At 33.1% G+C, this 20,454-nt stretch overlaps 1 protein-coding gene across 1 annotated transcript; it reads right to left on the bottom strand.

The window, feature by feature from the left end:
• Positions 1–2,198: 2,198 nt before the first annotated feature.
• Positions 2,199–20,181, bottom strand: LOC120335768 (NACHT, LRR and PYD domains-containing protein 3-like). The gene is made up of 12 exons (XM_078110201.1): positions 18,678–20,181; positions 17,646–17,962; positions 14,960–15,130; positions 13,562–13,732; positions 12,037–12,204; positions 9,716–9,883; positions 8,403–8,570; positions 7,520–7,634; positions 6,507–6,770; positions 4,350–5,141; positions 4,007–4,101; positions 2,199–3,420 (listed from the first exon to the last, which is right to left on the bottom strand). The coding sequence occupies exons 1-12, from the start codon at positions 20,026–20,028 to the stop codon at positions 3,268–3,270; spliced, it is 3,933 nt and encodes a 1,310-aa protein (XP_077966327.1). The 5' UTR covers positions 20,029–20,181; the 3' UTR covers positions 2,199–3,267.
• Between the last annotated feature and the right edge of the window lie 273 nt (positions 20,182–20,454).

Raw genomic sequence — 20,454 nt, 5'->3', positions numbered from 1 at the left:
CTCCCTGATATCTTGGATAAAAATTCCTGTTAAATCTTATGACTTTGGTGTAGGTACTAACTTGGCGACATAGCTACGCGATGAAAGTTGAAGTCAAAGCAAGAATTTTTCTTACATATTTGAAATATTATTCCGTTAGCTGCAAAAACTCACCATCTTGGCATAGTTTCACTGCGATGCAAGGGGTATTTCATTGAAAAATACAAAAGATACAGAAAATATTTGATTTAAAATAACCTCTACTTTATCGGTCGAATTGTAGTTTCAATCGCGATAAAAATATTCGGTAAGTGTCAAAATTCCGCACGGGTTTCTTCTGTATACCGATATTCGAAATATGAACTCAGTATGCGAGTGTTGAGTTGTTTTTCATCTCTAACCTCAAAGTATTGAGCTAGTATCTGTTTTTAACTACTTGTGAGTGAAAATTGAATTTTTCATCCATCTTTGGATATTTAATATTAGGTAGATATATGGGTGGTCCAGAAGTATGTGCACCAAGATGTCACACAGCCTGAATCCTAACCGGTACACTATATACACATACTATGTTCAGGTCGTGTGCCATCTTGGTGCACATACTTATGGAGCTCCGATATATGTGGTATAATATACTCCGCCAGCCATACTAAGTTCAAGTATGCCTACTTGTCCAGGGGGCCTTACTCTAAGAGTGAATGTAAAAAACTTGGAAGAAAAGGGAAATTATGGTACTATTTTTTATCTGAACCTTTTTTTTTGAAAAAGAATAAGTAGTACCAGTATATTCATGTATAGTAGTACAGTACAACTAACATTAAGACCAAATTTGGAAAATATATCTTTTTGTCTAGCGACTTGATCAGGTCGAAATAAAAAACATTTATAGAAACTTATGAACAATTTTGCAAAAAAAACTCCTAATACACCTGATCTAGTTTGATATCCATTTACGTATCAGTAGAGAAAAGTTGATACAAAAATCAATGTAAAACACTGAACACACATAAAAAGGCGCCCAGGAAGTATGTGTACCAAGATGACGCACAACCTGAACCCCAACCTTGGGAATGGGAGCCTGGTTCTACCACACTGATTATTTATTATACAGATGCTACAACAATTAAACAAAATATCACACAGAATTAAAAGTAAATTCAAATCATAAATGTTTTTGACTGAAGTCCTGTTAGATTAGGAAGACCAAAATGTCATGTTGGTAATTTCATTTTGTATCAAGCTCTTCAATGAAATATTTCACTTTCACAGTAATTAAAATAACATATCAAGAAAAAGTTAAGGCATATAAATACAGGGATCAATGAGAATTTGAAAAATAATTTTTATCATGAGTTATTATTCGCTTTAAACATGACAAACAATAAGACTGATTGGTAAAGCAGATTTACATAAAAATAACCATTTATAATGGGTGTTTTATCCACAATGTCATACTCAAAATTCCGAAAAAAAAGACAAAAATTAGAAATATTATCCACTTGACCATTCTGTAAGCGCTCAGAATAATAAATTGTTTTATTTTTCTGAAAAAATTTGCTATCAATAATTAGCTGTAGATGCATTAGGTTTGAGACATCACACACAAACAGCACATTCAGTTTGAAATTACACATCTATCAAAAACAGTGGATCTCAAACTTTATGTGGTTACGAACCCCTTATGCCCCTTTTAAGTAACTACGGAACCCCCTGTAATTTTCAGACCTAAAATGAATTAGAGAACATAGCATAGAGATATTTAGATAACATTCAAATTAGCTGCCACTCCTCGAATTTGAAACACAAATTGCTTACTGGGTTATTGCAACAAAACGAAGCCTATTAGTGTGAAGGATGTGCTTGCGGCTTAGCACGTATTTGTTTCATTCTTAGGGTTTGTATGTGGAATTGCGAATCTTACAGTACTGATAGTCTGAAAAGATCGCTGAAATGCGGTCATGGAACAACGGCACGATGCAAATTTTTTAATTTTGATTCAGCTACAGAAAATTTTTAAGGGATTGATCCTGTAGTTAACGAGAAAGGCTATTTTTTCACAACAAGAAGAAGATAAATACAAAACGAACCATAAGTCCATTTCATGTCCAATAAGTAAAGTGAAATTCAAAGAACTAACTGACACGATAGTGCCAAAAACAACGTAAGCCTATAACGCCAAAACTGAAGGCAGTTGACCCCCACCCACCCTGCCCGATAATGCTTTGCAGACCCCAGTTTGAGAACCACTGATCTAAGAGAAATATAAAAAAGAAAATTCAAAACCTCCTAAATGTGGAGTTTCCCTATTAGTTTATATAAATATATAATCTGACATTGGTTAATATCAGAAACCCTTTGAATATTGGAAGTAATTTAATAAAATAAAAACAAAAAATATTTTTAATAGGCAAAAGAATCAAAATAAAAGCTGATACTCCATAAGCTTCGCCCATGAGTACTTTTAAGTCTCACACCAATCAGTGTTAACAACAGGAAGTAATTTTACCCTATGATGCCTTATGGACTTGTGGTGTCAGTAGGTTTTGGGGCTTCAGTGGTCTTTTATACTTTTTACTCATAGATTCTCCTTCATTTCTGAGCAACTTGGAAAATTGGCAACTTGGCAATTTTTTTTTGTTGTTTTCATTTTTTTCATATTTTAAAACTTGCAGAAACACACGGAGTTATAAAGAAAACCCAAAACTCAGGGAAATACAAAGTTTTATAAAGATAACTTTTATACATCAGGGAGGATTAAGGTTTGGATAAGTTGAATTATTTATGCGATTGTTATTCCATTCCAATACAGCAAGATTAAGTTCAGTGTTGTCAATTATGATAAACAAGAAAAGCTGATTACAGTGCATGAAAATTTAAAATTCTGACATACACAAAACAAAAAATAGAAATTTACAATAAGCATTGCATGCCATTGTATTGTTGTACATGTATCACTATTATAATACAACTAGAATTTATAATGCAAATCTATCATTTTACATAGATTAGGGGCAAAGTGACACTGTCCTCAGCTACCAGTTTGCACTCTCTGGAACATTATGTCAGACCACTAGGTGAAGCCGGAGGTCAATCACTCAAGTCCAACAGTTTTTATACCAGCCATTCATTCTTTTACAACCTACTTGATGTTTCTTTTTATGACTTCTTGTGAATTTGCAAACAACTTGCAATTCTAAACTTAGTATATACCAGTGGTTGAAAGGTCTGTATGAGATTCCCCTTGGTCACGATTCCAATGGAGTTTAATAAAATGCAGCCAGAAACAAATTATAAGGTTATTTCGGGTGTGAGCCACCTCAACAAAAAGTGGAGAAAAACAGCTAGGAACAAGAATAGAATTTGGGGAGCCAATCCTGGAACACGGACCCTGTTTTCATCTGCCTGTCTTTGCTGCTCTGCTTCTCTCTGTTCGATTTGTTCCTTAATATAAAAAACAGTTGTCACTTTCAGCATAATATTTTGTTAGTCAAATTAAATGATTGAATATTTATAGTATGAGATTGAGTTGTATATTATCTTATATTCAGTGGTGGGATTCAAATTTTTTGTCGGTCGGTTCCATCACAAAAGTCATATTTTTCAGCCGGTTCTGTTTCAAAAAGTCATATTTTTTAGCAAATAAACTGATTAATGCTAACCGGTACGCTGATCTTATAAAATTCTGTGAGATGGTTCTAAACAACCGGTGCAAACCGGCTGAATCCCACCACTGCTTATATTCATATTATATATATTTATTTATATTATATTTGATAAATTTATTTTTGTTAGATTATTTTCATGGTGATATTATCATTTTGTGCATATAACAGGAGAAAGTGTAAAAAATGGACAATTTGGTAATATTACAACTTATTCAAAATAATATTATAACTTCATACACATAGCTTTAAAGAAAAACACAAACAATTATAACGAAGGAATAGAACTAGATTTGTTTAAAATTGAAATTTTGCCAGCTGTTTCTCAGAAATAATTTATTTACGTATTTATTGCATTTACTCACATCTTGTAAAGCTTGTTGGCGGTCGCCATTCATATTCATGTTCCCTGCAACACGAACATCTCCATAGAAATTGATAGTTTGTTGTCCTGGCATATCTAAACAGTATGAGATACACATTAGAATCATATTCATTTTTATTTCAACTTCGAAAGTAATGTTGATTGGGCAACACAAGTTTCCAGAATTAGAAACTAAACAAAATAAGCCAAACTAGAAAGTTTTTTTTATGGCAGGAAGCCTCGTTTTAACAATGAATACCTGCATCATGTTGAGTGGTCGAATGACAACTTGAACAACATAGTAAAACTGCATGAGGCGAGAGCAAGAGCCCTGAATTACTCACCTATTCGTTCCACTGGGAAATCAAAATCACGATTGCAAATTTCCGGTTCATTGCCTTCCTTAACCATCTTGTATCTGATGTTACTTTGGGGATATTGGTCGCGGACAGGGAAAAGCTGAACCGTGTATTCATTTCTTTGCTTTCTTAGGAATTGTTTGTCTACCAGGAAAGTATGGCCATCAGGAAAATCGAAATGCAAATTTTCTGGTCCGCGGTCAATTTGGAGTTTCATGCGAACTCTGTCTCCAATTTGTAAGAGAATCTGAGGAAGATGAAAAGGAGCAAGTTGTGCACCCAGGTCTTTATAATAATGTCTGACAGTGTTCTGAACAGTCTCACCACATGTGAAAAATGCAAAATGAAATTTGTTTTTGTTTAAAATATAAAGACGGTGTTCCATAAGAAGCTCCACTGTTCCAAACAGCAACCACCTGATGAAGGCCATAACTGGGCTGAACTTTCTGCATCGGAATTCTATGCTGTTATCCCCAGTGATTCGGCGAGGTTTAATAATATTCCAATCAGTTTTACTTGAGAAATGTAATATGTCAATTTTGTCTTTCTCTAGACCGACACACCATGACTGGATTTGCACGATCGCATCTTTGAGGAATTCGGAATCTGCACTGATATCGAAAACTGGTGTGATACCAATGTATCCTTCTGGGCACAGTGAATTGTCAATTCCAACCGACATCCAGACCTTTGTTTGTTTGTTGAAAGTTCCACCAGGAAACGTGACTTTGCATTCGTTCAGTCTCATGGATCCGCCGGCAACTTCAACGTTCACCACTAAAAAATAGATTTGTTTTATAATGCAACAAAAAATGAATTTTAACAGGTTGTTCCAAAGTTATGTAAAGTAGGAAATGAGTACTTAGACAAAGCAGGCTCAGCAACTAGAAATGCGACAAAATATTTGTTACCATGAGTTGAGTAATTTCCTTGTGTATTGTTTTAGAATTTTCAATTATGTTTTTTCCCAGTTCAATCTGGTATTGAGCAACTTCCATGTTTAGGAATAAAGAAAAGATTTGGCCTCATAAATCTAGATTGATTGTATGACCAATATACACAATATGAGCACAATATACCTTCATGTATTGCAATTAAGGTAAAGGGGTGGTGTTTAGGAGCCAGTAAAGTAGTAGTTTCTGCATAATTATTTCACATCACAGTTTGACATAGTAATGTTGAATGTCAGTAACCAATTCTTGAACCACCAAGAATGATAGAATAAAAATACTGTGCCTTGGTCAATGGATGTAAACCATTTTCATTGCGAAAAAATGTGAGGCCATTTTGAACCACTGATTTTATGCCGATAAGTCGTCTAAAAAATAAAATGCCTAATATTTTTCTAATAATGATGATGGGCCGCCACCATGCAGATACACTCACTGACTATTTATTAAAACAATAAACTAGATAGCGATTGGAGACCGCCGACTTATCGATCTTCCTCATGTACAATATTTTTCTTGACAATTTTGACGGAGTACGATTTCACAATGATTATTCTCGCAATTGCAGACAGGGCAATGTTACGCACACAATCGTTCGCAGCGACGAAGGTTAAGGGATCCGCCAAAACAGAAACTGCGATTTTGATTGTTTCGCTCTGATTCAATAGCAACACCACGTGTCCCATCACTAATTAATTATTACCGCGCTAATTATCTGACATAATCCATCCAAAATCAATATGCTATTGTTCCGAGATATGATGAATGCACATGCAAAATTTGGACTAGATTCAACATCCCTTTTGAGAGATATCGCGTAACATACGAAAGTGTCTAACGGACAAACGAGATAGCGCACGGAGACCGCCGACTTATTGATCTAGCGGCTTGTATCCTTCGCTCTGACTCAATTGCAACACTGCATGTCCCATCACTAATTAACTAATAACTCGCTGATTATTTGACATGATTCATCAAAAATCAATAGGCTTCTGGTCCGAGATATGATAAATGCACATGCAAAATGGAGAAGATTCAACCTCGTTTTCGTGAGATATCGTGTAACATACGAAAATGATCTAACAGACAGACAGACAAATACCTATGAACATACTTACTGATCGATATCAATAAGTAACTATTTGAATTATAAGGTTGCTACATTACCTAATGATTAATGGCCATAACTTACATTTGATAACATTCTTTGACTGTGTTTTGATGCTAGAGTTTCCCAATTCATCTTTGGCCCACACTTGGAAAATATATTTTTTACCAAGTGTAGGTGACTCCATTCTATACTGAGGAACCTCTGTAGTGTGAGTCCCTTCAAGTTTCACATCATCACAGAAGATTTCTACGTTGTATAGTACGTTGCCGTCAGATACTTCATTCCAAGTCAAAAGAATGTCGGATCCACTTCTTTGAGATGAAACATTTTCAATTTTAGGCAAAGCTAAAAATAGATATTTTATTTTAAATAAAAGCTGTGACCTCAATATTATTTCTGGCCATTTCATTCAAAAACAAAATTAAACATAAAATTGTAGTGAGTAGCAGCAAAGCCGGGTTATCTAAAACAGCTGTGAGTGGCTTTTTCAAGCAAAAACCAAATACAAAGAGTAGTGAGCGATTATCAGAAAAATTTAAGATTCTGTAACTATAAGCTCTATGCTCCGACAGCCAAGTGTAACTACTTGGAAGCAATTATTTTATATCTTTAATAAAATTAATTTTGCATATTCTAGATTTACGGTATATTTAATCACAGCAAAAATTTTGTTTGATACCGCAATATGTACAATAGACAATAACACGATAAAAATACCAAATCTGTTAAGAGAATGACAAAATTTAACATGTTGCAAGACAGCGTTGAATAATATGCCAGCTTCAGTAGCAAGTATATTCAATAAGCATTCCGAGAACGATGAAAATTACTTGATGACAAGAATAATATAATAATGATAACTATGGAAATATTAAACAATTGGGCAGAAATTCATGATGTAGTGATCATGTGAGCCAGTGGTTTATTTTTCACTAAAATGTAAATTCACTTGATTGGAATGAGAACTAGGAAAAAAAAACATAAAAATGGCATCCCACGGTGAAGGGAGACGCAAAGTAAAACCCATGTTTGTTATCAAGCAGCGATATTGGTGCCATAGAACCATTCAATTTGAAAAAATATTCATAACTTACCAAATTCTGTTTTTGAAGTTGTGGTTGGATGTTGTTTAGAAAAAACTTTGATTGTAGCTGCTGATATCCTTCGACTTTTGAGTTTTGTGAATCTATCCAAGCAAATTTCTAGTTTCTATAATGAATAAATTGTATACAAAATTAGCACTGAAGGGTTTCAACGACAATGCTGGAATTCCAGTCATTTACTCATTAACATTTATTGAGAAACTTTTAAAATTTGCTTTCTTTGATAACTCACTAAATTGACAGTCCACGCTTGGTAATTCAATAAAATGATAATTACTGCAAAAAATTAGTAAATACAATTCATTTCAAATTTAGACTTTGCTTGACGAAACAGAAACACAAATGAATCTATGAAATTGTTCTTTTTATCAAAACACAAATGAACATAATTAAAACAAGAGAGCTATGCTCAAATATATGGACACGTAGCGCCACCCAGTGGCAATAATTTTGATGACGTCATAGCGAAAAAAAAGTAATACCCTTCTGGAGGAAAATTTTATCTTTAACCACTGAAAATATCAAAGCAATTGGTCCAGTATTCGAAGAGAAAAGCGATTTTTTAAAAATGGAGACGGAGACAAATAACAATAACAACAAAATTTTGAAACGATCGTTATGGCCAATAAACGTGTCCAATAAAGCAAACATTAAACATTAATGTACAACACAATCAAATTGACCACAATGATATAATATTTTGGTAATTGCTTTAAAGAATTGAAATGACACGAATGGAAATAACATATACTTTGGTGGACTTTAAAGTGTTCAGTTCAGCGTGAACAATTTAGACTTTCAGTTTCTACACAAATTATTGATTTATGTCTGACCCATATTTTATATTTTGTATATCCCAAAAAGAATTTCAAACCTCCGATCCAATTTCATCCAATTGATTCTGTAATATTTCTTTATCTTCATCAGCTATTTTCCATCTTCCCAACCACAAACTCTCTGTAACATTAGGAAGCAGATTTGCAACTGCAACAATATCTTCATTGTTTGCAATACGATCTTCACCCAGATACAACTGATCAATCTGTTGAAATAAACAAATACAAAAATCAATATGGCATGGATAAAATACATAAAAGTCATATTCGTCCTAGTTTTGCCAAACCCATATTATTCTTATTACACAGAAAAGCATTGTAACATTGAAACAGAGCCTGGTGTCAGAAATTGTGCGTTTTCATCAAATGAGGAACAACAGTTATCAAAATTCAATGTTTTAGTTGTTTGACTTTTCTTGTGGTCAAATCAATTGTATTTCACAAATCGTTAGCATTCGTAATCATTGAACAAAAGTAAGAGCAACATAGTCAAAATTATAATTTGGTTATCAGACTCTGGTGACCTCAAAAAACTTGCCGAGTTCCAGAAGGCAAGGGTTGATTTGAAAGGTTATTTATAAATTCTGTACAAAAGACTAATTGTTAAATTTGCACAAGGTTTGCAGTGAAAAGGCATGAATAATTATTGTCTCAAAGGCCTAATATGTCTCATTGGGATTAACTAACAAACAAGTGAAAAGTGCGACCATTTATGATATCAGAATTACTCTTTTCATTGTAGATAATGTCAAATGATTTATGGTGTTAATAGCATTTAGGTGACTGAAAATGTAATAAGCTGTGACTTAAGCTTATACAAGTGGACATCCCACATTTGACCACGTGAAAATTAAATAAATGTGGTTATTGAACAAATAAAACCTGTACTGTTGGAAATAAATATCATTTTAGATTTATTAGCACTTATCGTTTATTCTTTAAAATCTGTTTACCTTCTGTTCCAAATTTTACTTAAGATGTTAAGATGTAATAAAAAGTTTTCAAAATTGAATAAACTTGGGAGTTTATCGAAAAAAAAAATTAATGTAATTTACGTACAATATAGGACAATTTTAGGTATTTCACACAATCATCGGACAAGACTCAACAGAACCGATTGGTCATAAGAATTGGTTATAATATATTTCAAAGAAATTTTCAAATAAATGAGAGGGCCTGAAAATTTATTAAAGAAGATAAATTTAAAATTGTAGAGGTTTTTCATTAATTTCACCATGTAATCCAATTTTGGCTATGAAAGTGTGAAACTTAATCTGTTACAAAATCAAAATCAAATTTTCTTCCAACCTTTTTAAAATACGTTAATCATGTGATTATTATTGTGATATACCTTTGTGATGCCCAAGGATGATTTGAAAGCCTGTAGTTGATCTGATGACAGGTTACAGTTGTCAAGGCTCAACTCTTCAACACAGGATTGATTGGAAAGTATTTGTCCAACTGATAATAAACCCTCAACACCCATGTTTGTGTTTCCACTCAGGTACAACTTCATAATCTATGAAGAGAGAAGAATAATTGATGAACCCAGAAATTTAGATATGGTGCATTGAGGGATTAGAAAGAAAAAAATTATGAACATTCTCAAACTGAAAGTAATTTTGATGCAAAATAAACCATGAATATTCCATAGACCAGTGGTTCTTAACGGGGGCCCTGAAGCAATGTGCACAATGCCTGCGTTGCTCATATGTGATAAACAATAAATCATTACGTTCATCCAAACTCCAAATCCACTGTGCAAAAAAATCTTTTCCATGTAAAAGACGTTTACATTCAGTGCCTTGGCTGCCTAGCGAGTTAGATTTGACAAGGAAGCAACATTGCCAAATTTGGGTTTCTGCCAAAGAAAAAGCCTGCAAGTTTCTCTTTCCAATAGTACAAAGTTTGACTTTCTAGCCTGTGGTCTGTTTTTGCATTCCATAGAAGGTCGAAAATACATAATACACTCGAACACATCCAAGTTTTTTGGAATGATGAACAGGATAGCCATGAGTTCTACGAGCCGCTGGAAGGGGGCCACAAGCCATAATGGTCGGGAACCACTGCCACGAACAATACCGTTGAATTTGAAAACAAAATCTGAACTACAAAACTAGACATATAAAAATTAAAATCTGTAAATTCAGAATAGTTGAATCACATGCTAATAACTGCATAAGAACGAATACTTGCACAATTATAAAATCAATAAAACAGAACAAAAATATTGATAAATTGTTATGATATCAAAACAGTCAAACTTGCGGGTATAAATTTCAAAAGTAAAAATAAGTTTTAACCTGCCTTTGCTCACTATAAGACAAAAAAATCTGAATATATTTGCCATTTGAGACTTAAGTTTCAAATAATAATGTTGACTCTGGAAAATCCTACTTTATTGTAGGCCGCTATATAATATGATATTCATAATTTCAATACAGTATTAAAAGCAGTGTTCACTTTAAGAAAATTATGAGTGTGAAGGTGCCTTGAAAGTAAAAAAAAAAATAGAGAAAATGTCTCGCAGTTTTCGCAAAAAAGTGCACTAATAGCGAACACTGATGAAGAAAAATTGTTATCCATCAATATAGTTTAAAATACAGAATATTTGAAAGTCGGGTTTTGTTTTTTCCATCTAATACAAAAATCACATTGGGTGAAATTGTGATGAAGCCGATGTCAATTGAACCAAAAACTCAGCTATATCTGTGAAAAAGTTTCATTGAAAATATTTTTAAAAAATTTTTAATTCCTGATCAAGCATAATTATAGTGCTTCAAGTTTTTTCTATTCAGAAATTTGAGTGGCTCAGACTGGTAACCATCTAATTATTCTAATACGGTAGTTCATACAAATTATGAAAGTGATTCTTTTGCATCTTATAATGTTTTTATATACCGGTAATAAAGTTGACAACAGTAATACGTCATAAAATGCTGACCCAACTCTGGATGGCCTTGGGGTTGTAGGTCAAAAACATTGCATTTAATGAAGTGGTAGCAATTGGCATTAATACACAACATAGTGAAATTCATTTTTAATTGGGTGAAACTTGGTCAAAATCCACATTTTGAAAGCTAACACGCTTTTGTAACTTCAAATATAGCCTGGTGCCAGAGGTTGGCAGTTATTATCGAGTGAGAATCAATATATAAAAAATTTCAATGTTTTAGTCAAGTGACATTTTTTGTGGTCAAATCGATTGTGTTTCATATCGTGATAGCAATTCGAATCAATAAACAAAATTGTAAAATTATTTCAAACTCAGAGCAACATAGGTAAATTACAATTTCAAAAACAGGAATGCTTTTGTCTTCCAACCCCTCAATGTTAGAAATAAGTACCTTTTAGAATTATTATTATTGATCATTACCTTCTGTTCCAAATTCTAATCTATTTTTTCTCTATTTTTATAAACACTTGAAACAGACATCAGCTTTTGAAGATGATAGGATAGCATGAGAATCATAAATTTACATGCATGAGTGTGATGACCTAGCATCTGAAGCATTAGATTTGACTGTGTTTCCATTCCAGATTGCACAAGTTCAAATCATCGAACACAAGGTGTAATAAAAGATAAATTTAAAATTTCAGAAGTTTTCCATAATTTCACAGTGCAATCCAATTTCCTCCGACCTTTTAAACAAAATTATTGTTGTGTTATACCTCTGTGCTGCCCAACGATGATTTGAGAGCTTGTAGTTGATCTGATGACAAGTTACAGTTGGCAAGGTACAAGGCTTCAACACAGGATTGATTGAAAAGTATTCGTCCAACTGATGATAAAGCTTCAACTCCCATGTTTGTGTTTCCACTCAGCCACAAATTAATGAGCTATAAAAAGACAAGAGTTATTGATAAACCTCGAAAGATATAAATGGTTTTTCACTGAGTGAGAAATGAAAAATTATGAGCATTTTTAAAGTAAAAGTAGTTTTTTATGCAAAATATACTAGTAATATTCTACAGATGTCTCGTTAAAACAATATCCAACTACAAAATAGATAATCAGAAATAAAATCTGTAAATGCAGAATAGCCGAATCCCTTGTTAACAAATGTCAACAACTGCACAAGACCAATTGAGCCATTACGGCATCATTAATATGCACAAGACGGAACAAAATATTAAAATATTTACTTTGTTATCAGCACAGGCTATTTCAAGTTTATTACTCGGAGTACCCTATTTTATGCTTTTGTTTAATTGTGCGATGTTTAATGCATGACGAAAAAATTATTCAAATCTGTGTCTGTTATTATAGTTGAGTATGAACTTGGCAGCTAACCAACCAACATTGCCCACCAGAGATTATATTAGACAACTATCAAGAAAATTGTTGTTTGTTTTCAGCAGAAGGTAGAACACTACGTCAGTATAAAAATAAAAATGTTGCATGAGAGTGACCAGGGATGGCCAAACCGAATAAAGTTTTCGAATATCACACTATTGGAATATCGGAATTAGCATTCATAAAAATATCCTGTAGTTTTAACTCTCTACCTACACCGAATTGCTAATTATTTTTCCATGAAATTATTCTTCAAAACTTCAATTATATTTCAGTAGTGAGATGTTACCTTACTATTTACCCAAATCTTTAAATAAATGAAAAATTTAGACTCGACTCTGGATCAGCTCAAATAGTTTTTATATAACTCCACATTTTGTATGGCAGTTGTAACTATAAATTACATGATTTGCTGTGGTAGTGGCTCCCACCCTCTCCACAAGCGACCAAATATTTCAGAAAAATTAATTTTGTAAAACCCCGCGATCCAATTATATGCTTATATACTAAACGGCATTAAGTGCTTTTAATGGCCACAAAGATAAATGACTAAAATAAAACAATCATTTTTACATACTATTTATTTCAACAGAAATTAATTCAAAGTTGCACTAGTGAAGAAAGTTTCACTTGTTTGCCAAAAGCAATTTTTTGAAATTGTGGCATGGTTTTATTTTAACAAAATGGCTGCTGCTAAGTTTTAACGCTATGATACCTTCCACATATAAAATAACTATTGAGCAGCACTACTATACCAAGATAAAATACAGTGAACTTTATTAAAAAATATTTGTGTTGCAAAAAATAAATAAAAAAAAAAAAGAATTTCAGGTGACCCTTAGAATGTACTGTACAATAAATTCAAGAAAAGTTTACTATAAATTGATCATTGTAACTCACCTTTGTTTTATTTCCAATTGAAGATTTGAAAGCTTGTAGTTGATCCGATGACAAGTTACAATGGGCAAGGCCCAACTCTTCAACACAGGATTGACTGGAAAGTATTTGTCCAACTGATAATAAACCTTCAACACCCATGTTTGTGTTTCCATATAGGTACAACTTCATGAGCTATAAAGAGACAAGAATAATTGATGAATCAGGAAATCCATAATGATTCTTTAATGAGTGAGAAATAAAAAATTATGAACATTTTCAAACTGAAAGTAGTTTTTGATGAAAAATATACCATTAATATTCCATAGCCAATACCGTGGAATTTGAAAACAAAATCTGAAAAAACTAGACATATCAGAATTAAAATATGTAAATTCACAAAAGTTGAATCCCATGTTAACAACTGCATGAAAATGAATGATGGAGCAATTATGAATTTATTAATACTCATAAAACAGAACAAAAATATTGAAATATTTACTTTGATATTAACATGGCCTATTTCAAGGTATTATTACTTTAGGTTGATAGATTTCAAAGTACCCTATTTTTATGCTTATGATCAATTGTGTGATGTTTCATGCATGACAAATATTCAAGAGTATAACCCTTGCAGCTAACCAACCAACATTGCCCACCAGAGATTATATGAGACAACCATCAAGGATATTGTTGTTTGTACTCAGCAGAAAGTAAAACACTACACTATTGAATAAATAATAAAAACCATAACACAAGTGCCTGTAACTTTAGCACCCCCAAAATCTACACCGAATTCCTAAGTTTAGTCTTTTTCCCCAAAAATTATTCTTTAAAAGTTCAATTATATTCCAGTTATGAGATGTTATCTCCCTACTTACCGAAATCATCAAATAAATGAAAAAATTAATTTAGAGTTAATTGACTTGACTCCAAATCAGCTGAAATAATTTTTTATTTGACTCCGCATTTTGCATGACAGAGGTAACTGTAAATTACAGGGATTGCTATACTAGTGGCTCCCAATCTTTTTTTTTCAAGTGACTAAATTTTTTAAAAAAAAATAAATTTTGAAAAACCAAGCGATCCAAGGATATTCTCACACACTAAACTGCATGTAGTGCTTTTATGGCCACAGATTTAAATGATTAAAATAAAACAATTATTTTTACTTACTATTTATTGGCTGCTGCCATTTACTATTTATAGCTGCTAGTAAGTTTTAACGCTGTGATACCTTCCACATGTAAAATTACTATTGAGAAACATTACAATACCAAATATGAAAAAAACAATAAAATTTACTGGAAATAATTTCTGGTTCTAAAACAAGCGACCCAAAAAGATTTTCAGGTGACCCATAGACTGTGCTATACAATAAATTCAAGAAAAGTTCACTATGGATTGACCATTGTAACTCACCGTTGTTCTATTGCCTATCGAGGATTTGAAAGCTTGTAGTTGATCTGATGACAAGTTACAGTTGCCAAGGCCCAACTCTTCAACACAGGATTGATTGGAAAGTATTTGTCCAACTGATGTTAAACTTTCAACTCCCATGTTTGTGTTTTTATTCAGCCACAACTTCATGATCTATAATGAAAGAACAATTTAAGATCATATTTAAACTGTTTTAAAATCTTGTTGGGCCGATTGTGGAAAATGGAATGCCACTCAATATTCAATTAGAATGGCAAAATTTTAAACCTTGGACAAAGAACGAAAAAATATTTTAAAATTAAATTAAAATGGTAAAATCATCAACAAATTAAGCATGGACAGACCCCTTTTTGATGGAGCGGGACTCCAATGAAACATTCCAGAGGGTAAAGGAATGTAAATTGTTTAAACCATGAACACATATTAAGCAAACCTAATACTGGTTGAACGAAATGATCATATAACAAGTATAGCAAATCTGATATTAATAGGAAGTGTAATATATAGTTGGTTATATTTGAATGATATAGCCAGGATTTTCCCAAGAGGGGGTTATGGTGAAATTAAAACATTACACCAAAAGTGCTATTCACGACGACGTAAAAATGCATTTAATAAACTGAAATGCATGATCGTTCACAGCAAATTCCACAGTTACGTGTAACCCGCCTCTCTTTGACTTAAGGTGTTTTTTAGTGAGTTTGCAAGTCCTATTTCAAAATACTTCGGTATCCAATCTTTGTTACATGCTCGACCCCTCTCTGTGTCAACTTCACGTTTCTTGGGGTATTCCATGGTTAATTAAACTTAATATAAAAAATCTAAATCTAAAAAAATCCTAATCTAAAATCTATTTATATTTAGAATCTAAATATAACCAATAACAGTAGTGGGGAATGTTTACAACGCTCTCTGCTTTGACCTTATATTGTTTGTTTAACAAGTGTGCTAACGCAATTGTTTGTTCACTAGGGCAATTGTTTATTTCACCATCTTGCACTGACAGTGCGGTGAGAGTAGAGTGATAGGCAACTTTCATGAATGATGCGTCGGACCACATTACAGAGTGTGGTTGAAAACAGTCAGCGCGCTGGTCAAAATCTCGTTGCGGGCATGACGCGGCCCGAGGGCGGTATGTTACCCACCCCTGCAGAAGAGTCATCATGGCTTATATTTACAAACAACATGCTCGCATGTAGCGCCGATCAAATGCATTAAATGTGAAACAATTACTTGAAATTTATTGTTAATTAAGTTGATTTTTTATTGCCATTCAATGATTATTTACATGCGCCGTGATTAGTGACAGGTAAAATCGTATTTTTTTACTAGAGATATTCGAATATTTTCAACCAACACCGAATAATGAGTATTGTCATTTTAAACATTAATTTGGATGACGGCCACCGAAACAATCACCGTGACAATAAGTATTTGTTTTTTCGGATTCTACTTGAAGACTGAAAACTCCGTAACAATGCGGCGATTTTTATTTCATAATTTATTCATAATCGAAAGCTGCAGTAAAGTTTTGATCACTGCGATCTTTTCAGCGGCCGATATTCCAATTAATGTTGTTAAATTATATTAAATCACTTTTTTATATAAATATTAATTCTCACGCAACGGCCGATATCGTAGTTTGGTTTTTATATGTCGGACAGAATTGTTAGTTCACATCGGCGAATATGTTAGAGACAACTATTAAGGAGTGCATTCACTACACAAATTAATTTTATTCTCATTTTTATCTTCTGTGTAGGATTTGAACCGCAGTTTGTAAATTACGGTCCCAATTCTAAGCGGACAATATTAACATTACTGACCCCGGGATGCGATATTTGTGAAGCGGATGGTTGACATTTTCATGTCTTTAATTTTAGATCGTGTCGGTGTTACTTTCATATAAAATGATAATTAAAAGCTCTGCAAATTGGCAATCTCTTGAATACTCAGTGTTGAGTATTTACGTAACTCAGCTTGGGGTTAAAACACTGATACTAGCACATGAATAAATCGGCAATAAAAGCATTTCTACGTGGTCAAAATAATATATATTTCTTCCCAATATCGCGAGAAATTTCTATAAAATACATTATTTACCTATCCTACTTATCTGGTTCGACGTTTCTAAATTCACAAAAACGGTGTTGGCATGCTTTATGCAAAATTAGGAATTGGAAAATATGACGCAAAGAGACAAGGACATTTTTTTTTTACATTTATCGTTTCTACCAGTTAGCGATAGCCGTCGGTAAATCATAGTTCGCTAAAGATCAGTGCCTGGAGTCTTGTTCAAAGACAAGACACAATAAAACAACATAAAGAAATTAATGCTAAAAAATCTTCTCCATGTTGTTTTGCACATACCATGTAGTCAGTAAGCATTTACCAAATAAGAAATATACCTATATTAATTGCGTTTGTACCACGGACCACAGATTTCAGGTTTAAAACCAGGTCCACCACAACTTTCTGTGTGTGACAATTCATTAAACACTTTCAAACCAAAATATTTTGATATAGAATTCAACATATAATTAATATATGGTGAAATTCAACTATATTGTAGTAACTCTCAAAATATACGCTACTAGTCTAAAGCCTTATTTAAGGTAAAAACATAAACATGAATTTTTTTTTGAGAATTTAATATTAGAAATTCTACCTTCGCATTTGATCCTTTTAATCCAGATGCGAGAGTCTGAAGTGAGGCTGACTTGAGATCACATCTAGTGAAATCCAATGTTAGTGATGTGCAGTAAGAAACTACTGATCCAATGACATGAATATCGCTGATGGAGAGAGGATGACCAGTCATGCTAATTTCATTAAGAGATGATTTGACAATGTCACTCATTCCATCCTTGGCTTCGTTCATTGCAGTGAAAACTTCCAGAAGATCTGATCCGCCTGATATTTTTTTGAGTTGTGATTGCAGACTTTTCTTGAAAATATCTCGTTTTTCTTCAAGATCCGTAATTTCTGTGGGAATATAAAAATATATTTATACTGATGATACCTGCGTATGAGTGAATAATGAGTTACCATTCAGTAATGTTGACATATAAATAACATCAACTTTCATCTTTTTTAAACTAGTGATTGGAAGGTTTAATCTAGTTAGCCATTGTCTATCAATGTATTGGGTAATAATAATTTGTCACTGCACTTCAGATTCCCCCCTAGCTTAAAGCTTTAGTTCAAATCCAGTGTAAAATGAGCAATAATAATGCTTGATGTGTCATAATAAGACTTGGCTACTTTTTGTTTTGCAATAGAACATAATAGCAACATCTAAACTTTTGCCCCTATTGCCAAGAATTACAGCATTAATAAATGTGGCTCCGAACAATGCTCTGTACAAACTCATGCTGTTAAGCTACATATAAGATTACTGTTTCTTGAAATGAGCAACCTACAATGCCAATACACTTAAAAAGTTTAATACTTTAACTGCTAAGCAATTGTACTGTTTAGTTATTAATTCAAACAAACCAATATTCACATCTGAAAAAATTCAAACTATTTCAAAGTAGATGATAAACAATGAACAAGGTCTCTTATGTAATATATCAAACTTTGAAGTGACTTAACAATACCTATTGAAGTGACAATATCTAACTAATCTCGGATTTGAATAAAAAAAATGGCACCAGCTTGAATTTTAATCCAAGTTAAACAATAAACATCACAATACCTTCAAGTAAAATTCCTGCTGCTTTATAAACTCTGGTATTTAATAAAAATCCACAGATCATTCTTCTGACGAAAACAAAGTAACCCGTATGAAGATGTTCATCCACAAACTCCCTGAACGTTTTTAAATCCAGTCCAAGAATATAGAATGATGTGAGCATTTCTTGAAAAGTTTGATGTTGAAAGTAAAGAAGGTGGATTCCTTGAAAAACTTTACGGTATATTCCTCCAGGAGCCAGGATTGCAAGATCGGTTGCTTCTTCTGGTTTTAGATGAACTTGACGAAAATCATCTTCTGTAAATAGAACTCGGCGTTCTATTGTCCCAATGTATGATAGATCTTTTAATTTGCCCAACACTTCCATAGTAATCTCTTGGTGAGTGTGGGGTGATCGTAAGATGCTTTGCATGACCACAATCATAATACCACTCATGGTGTTTGGTTTGAAGTCAGATTTGAATTTCAATGCTATCAATGTGTAAACAAGCATCACTGGTGTAGTGCACAGAAACAAGAGTAATGGAGCTTCAATCTTGAGAAATTCCATTATTTTCTCGGCCTCTTCATCTCCTTCATATCCAGAAATGATTTCTTTGATTGACTTCATTGTTAATCCAGCAAGTGCAATGACCTTGTTTGGTCGAATTTCTCCCCAAAAATTTCTGATGGAATGTTCACGACTGGACGATATAATGCGACAGCCAGGAAATAATTTTCCAGAGAGAAAATTCCACATTATTACTTCAGGATATGCAGGCTCATCTAAGCCGATGACTTCATAAACTCCATCAACAGTATATTGGAAAGTATCCAAGGCATCGAGCAAAAACAAAACTTCCTCTGGGTGAGTTTTTGCAATGTCTATTGCTTGACTTCTTTCTTCTTTTGTGAGATTGTTAAATATTAGTTCCGCTGCGGTTACTTTACTGTTTCTCATAAATTGTTTGCATTCTATGTATGAAACCATCTTGATAATTCTATGAAAATATTTTCCATGCATGACATCTCTGGATGTTGCTTTCATGAGTGTTGTCTTTCCCGATCCAGGGGGCCCCACAAAACAGACATGACCATGTTTGAAGTTGTCAAACAATTCATCCAGTTGAGTCTCTTTTCTGATCCCGCTTTCTCTTTCCCATTCTAGATGCTTCGGTCGTTTAGATGACTTTGGTACATAATCATATTCAATTATTCTTTCACCTCCATAAAAATCAATTTCCTCCAATTGAGGAGTTACGTTCACATTTAGTTTTCTCTCAAAATATCCATGAGATTCAGCAAAGTCATAGAAGTCAGTGCACTTTTCAGTGTTATTATTAATTTTTGCGATTACATTTTGATAAGACATCATGCTTGCTTCACAATGTCATAGAGTTTCAACATTCAATGTGTTAACCATCTGGTAAAGCTTCATAAAAATATATCCATCCGATGTGATATTTACTAATACTCTTCGACAATATCTTCAAAGTTCTAGGATATAAACTTCAACTAAACTGGCTACAAATCTAAACAGAAAACATCAAAGTACGATGAAACCTAACATAGATTCCAATAAATCTGTTATACAACGTACGGTTTCATAAACAGTTTCAATTCATAAAATCTTTGTAACATTTACATACCGGTAATTGTTCCTAAATTAATATTATTTTGTTTAACCATATTTCAAGTAAATCATTTTATAATGTTTTTTATATGACACCCATTCCACGCCTTCTGTTTCCAACAATGCTCTCTATACCAGGGGCCCATGATCACATTTGGGCCGCGAGAC

The sequence above is a fragment of the Styela clava genome, chromosome 2, assembly GCF_964204865.1.
Source record: "Styela clava chromosome 2, kaStyClav1.hap1.2, whole genome shotgun sequence".
NCBI lineage: Eukaryota > Metazoa > Chordata > Ascidiacea > Stolidobranchia > Styelidae > Styela > Styela clava.
The sequence above is the reverse complement of the archived record's forward strand: the minus strand, read 5'-3'. Positions and strand labels throughout refer to the sequence as shown.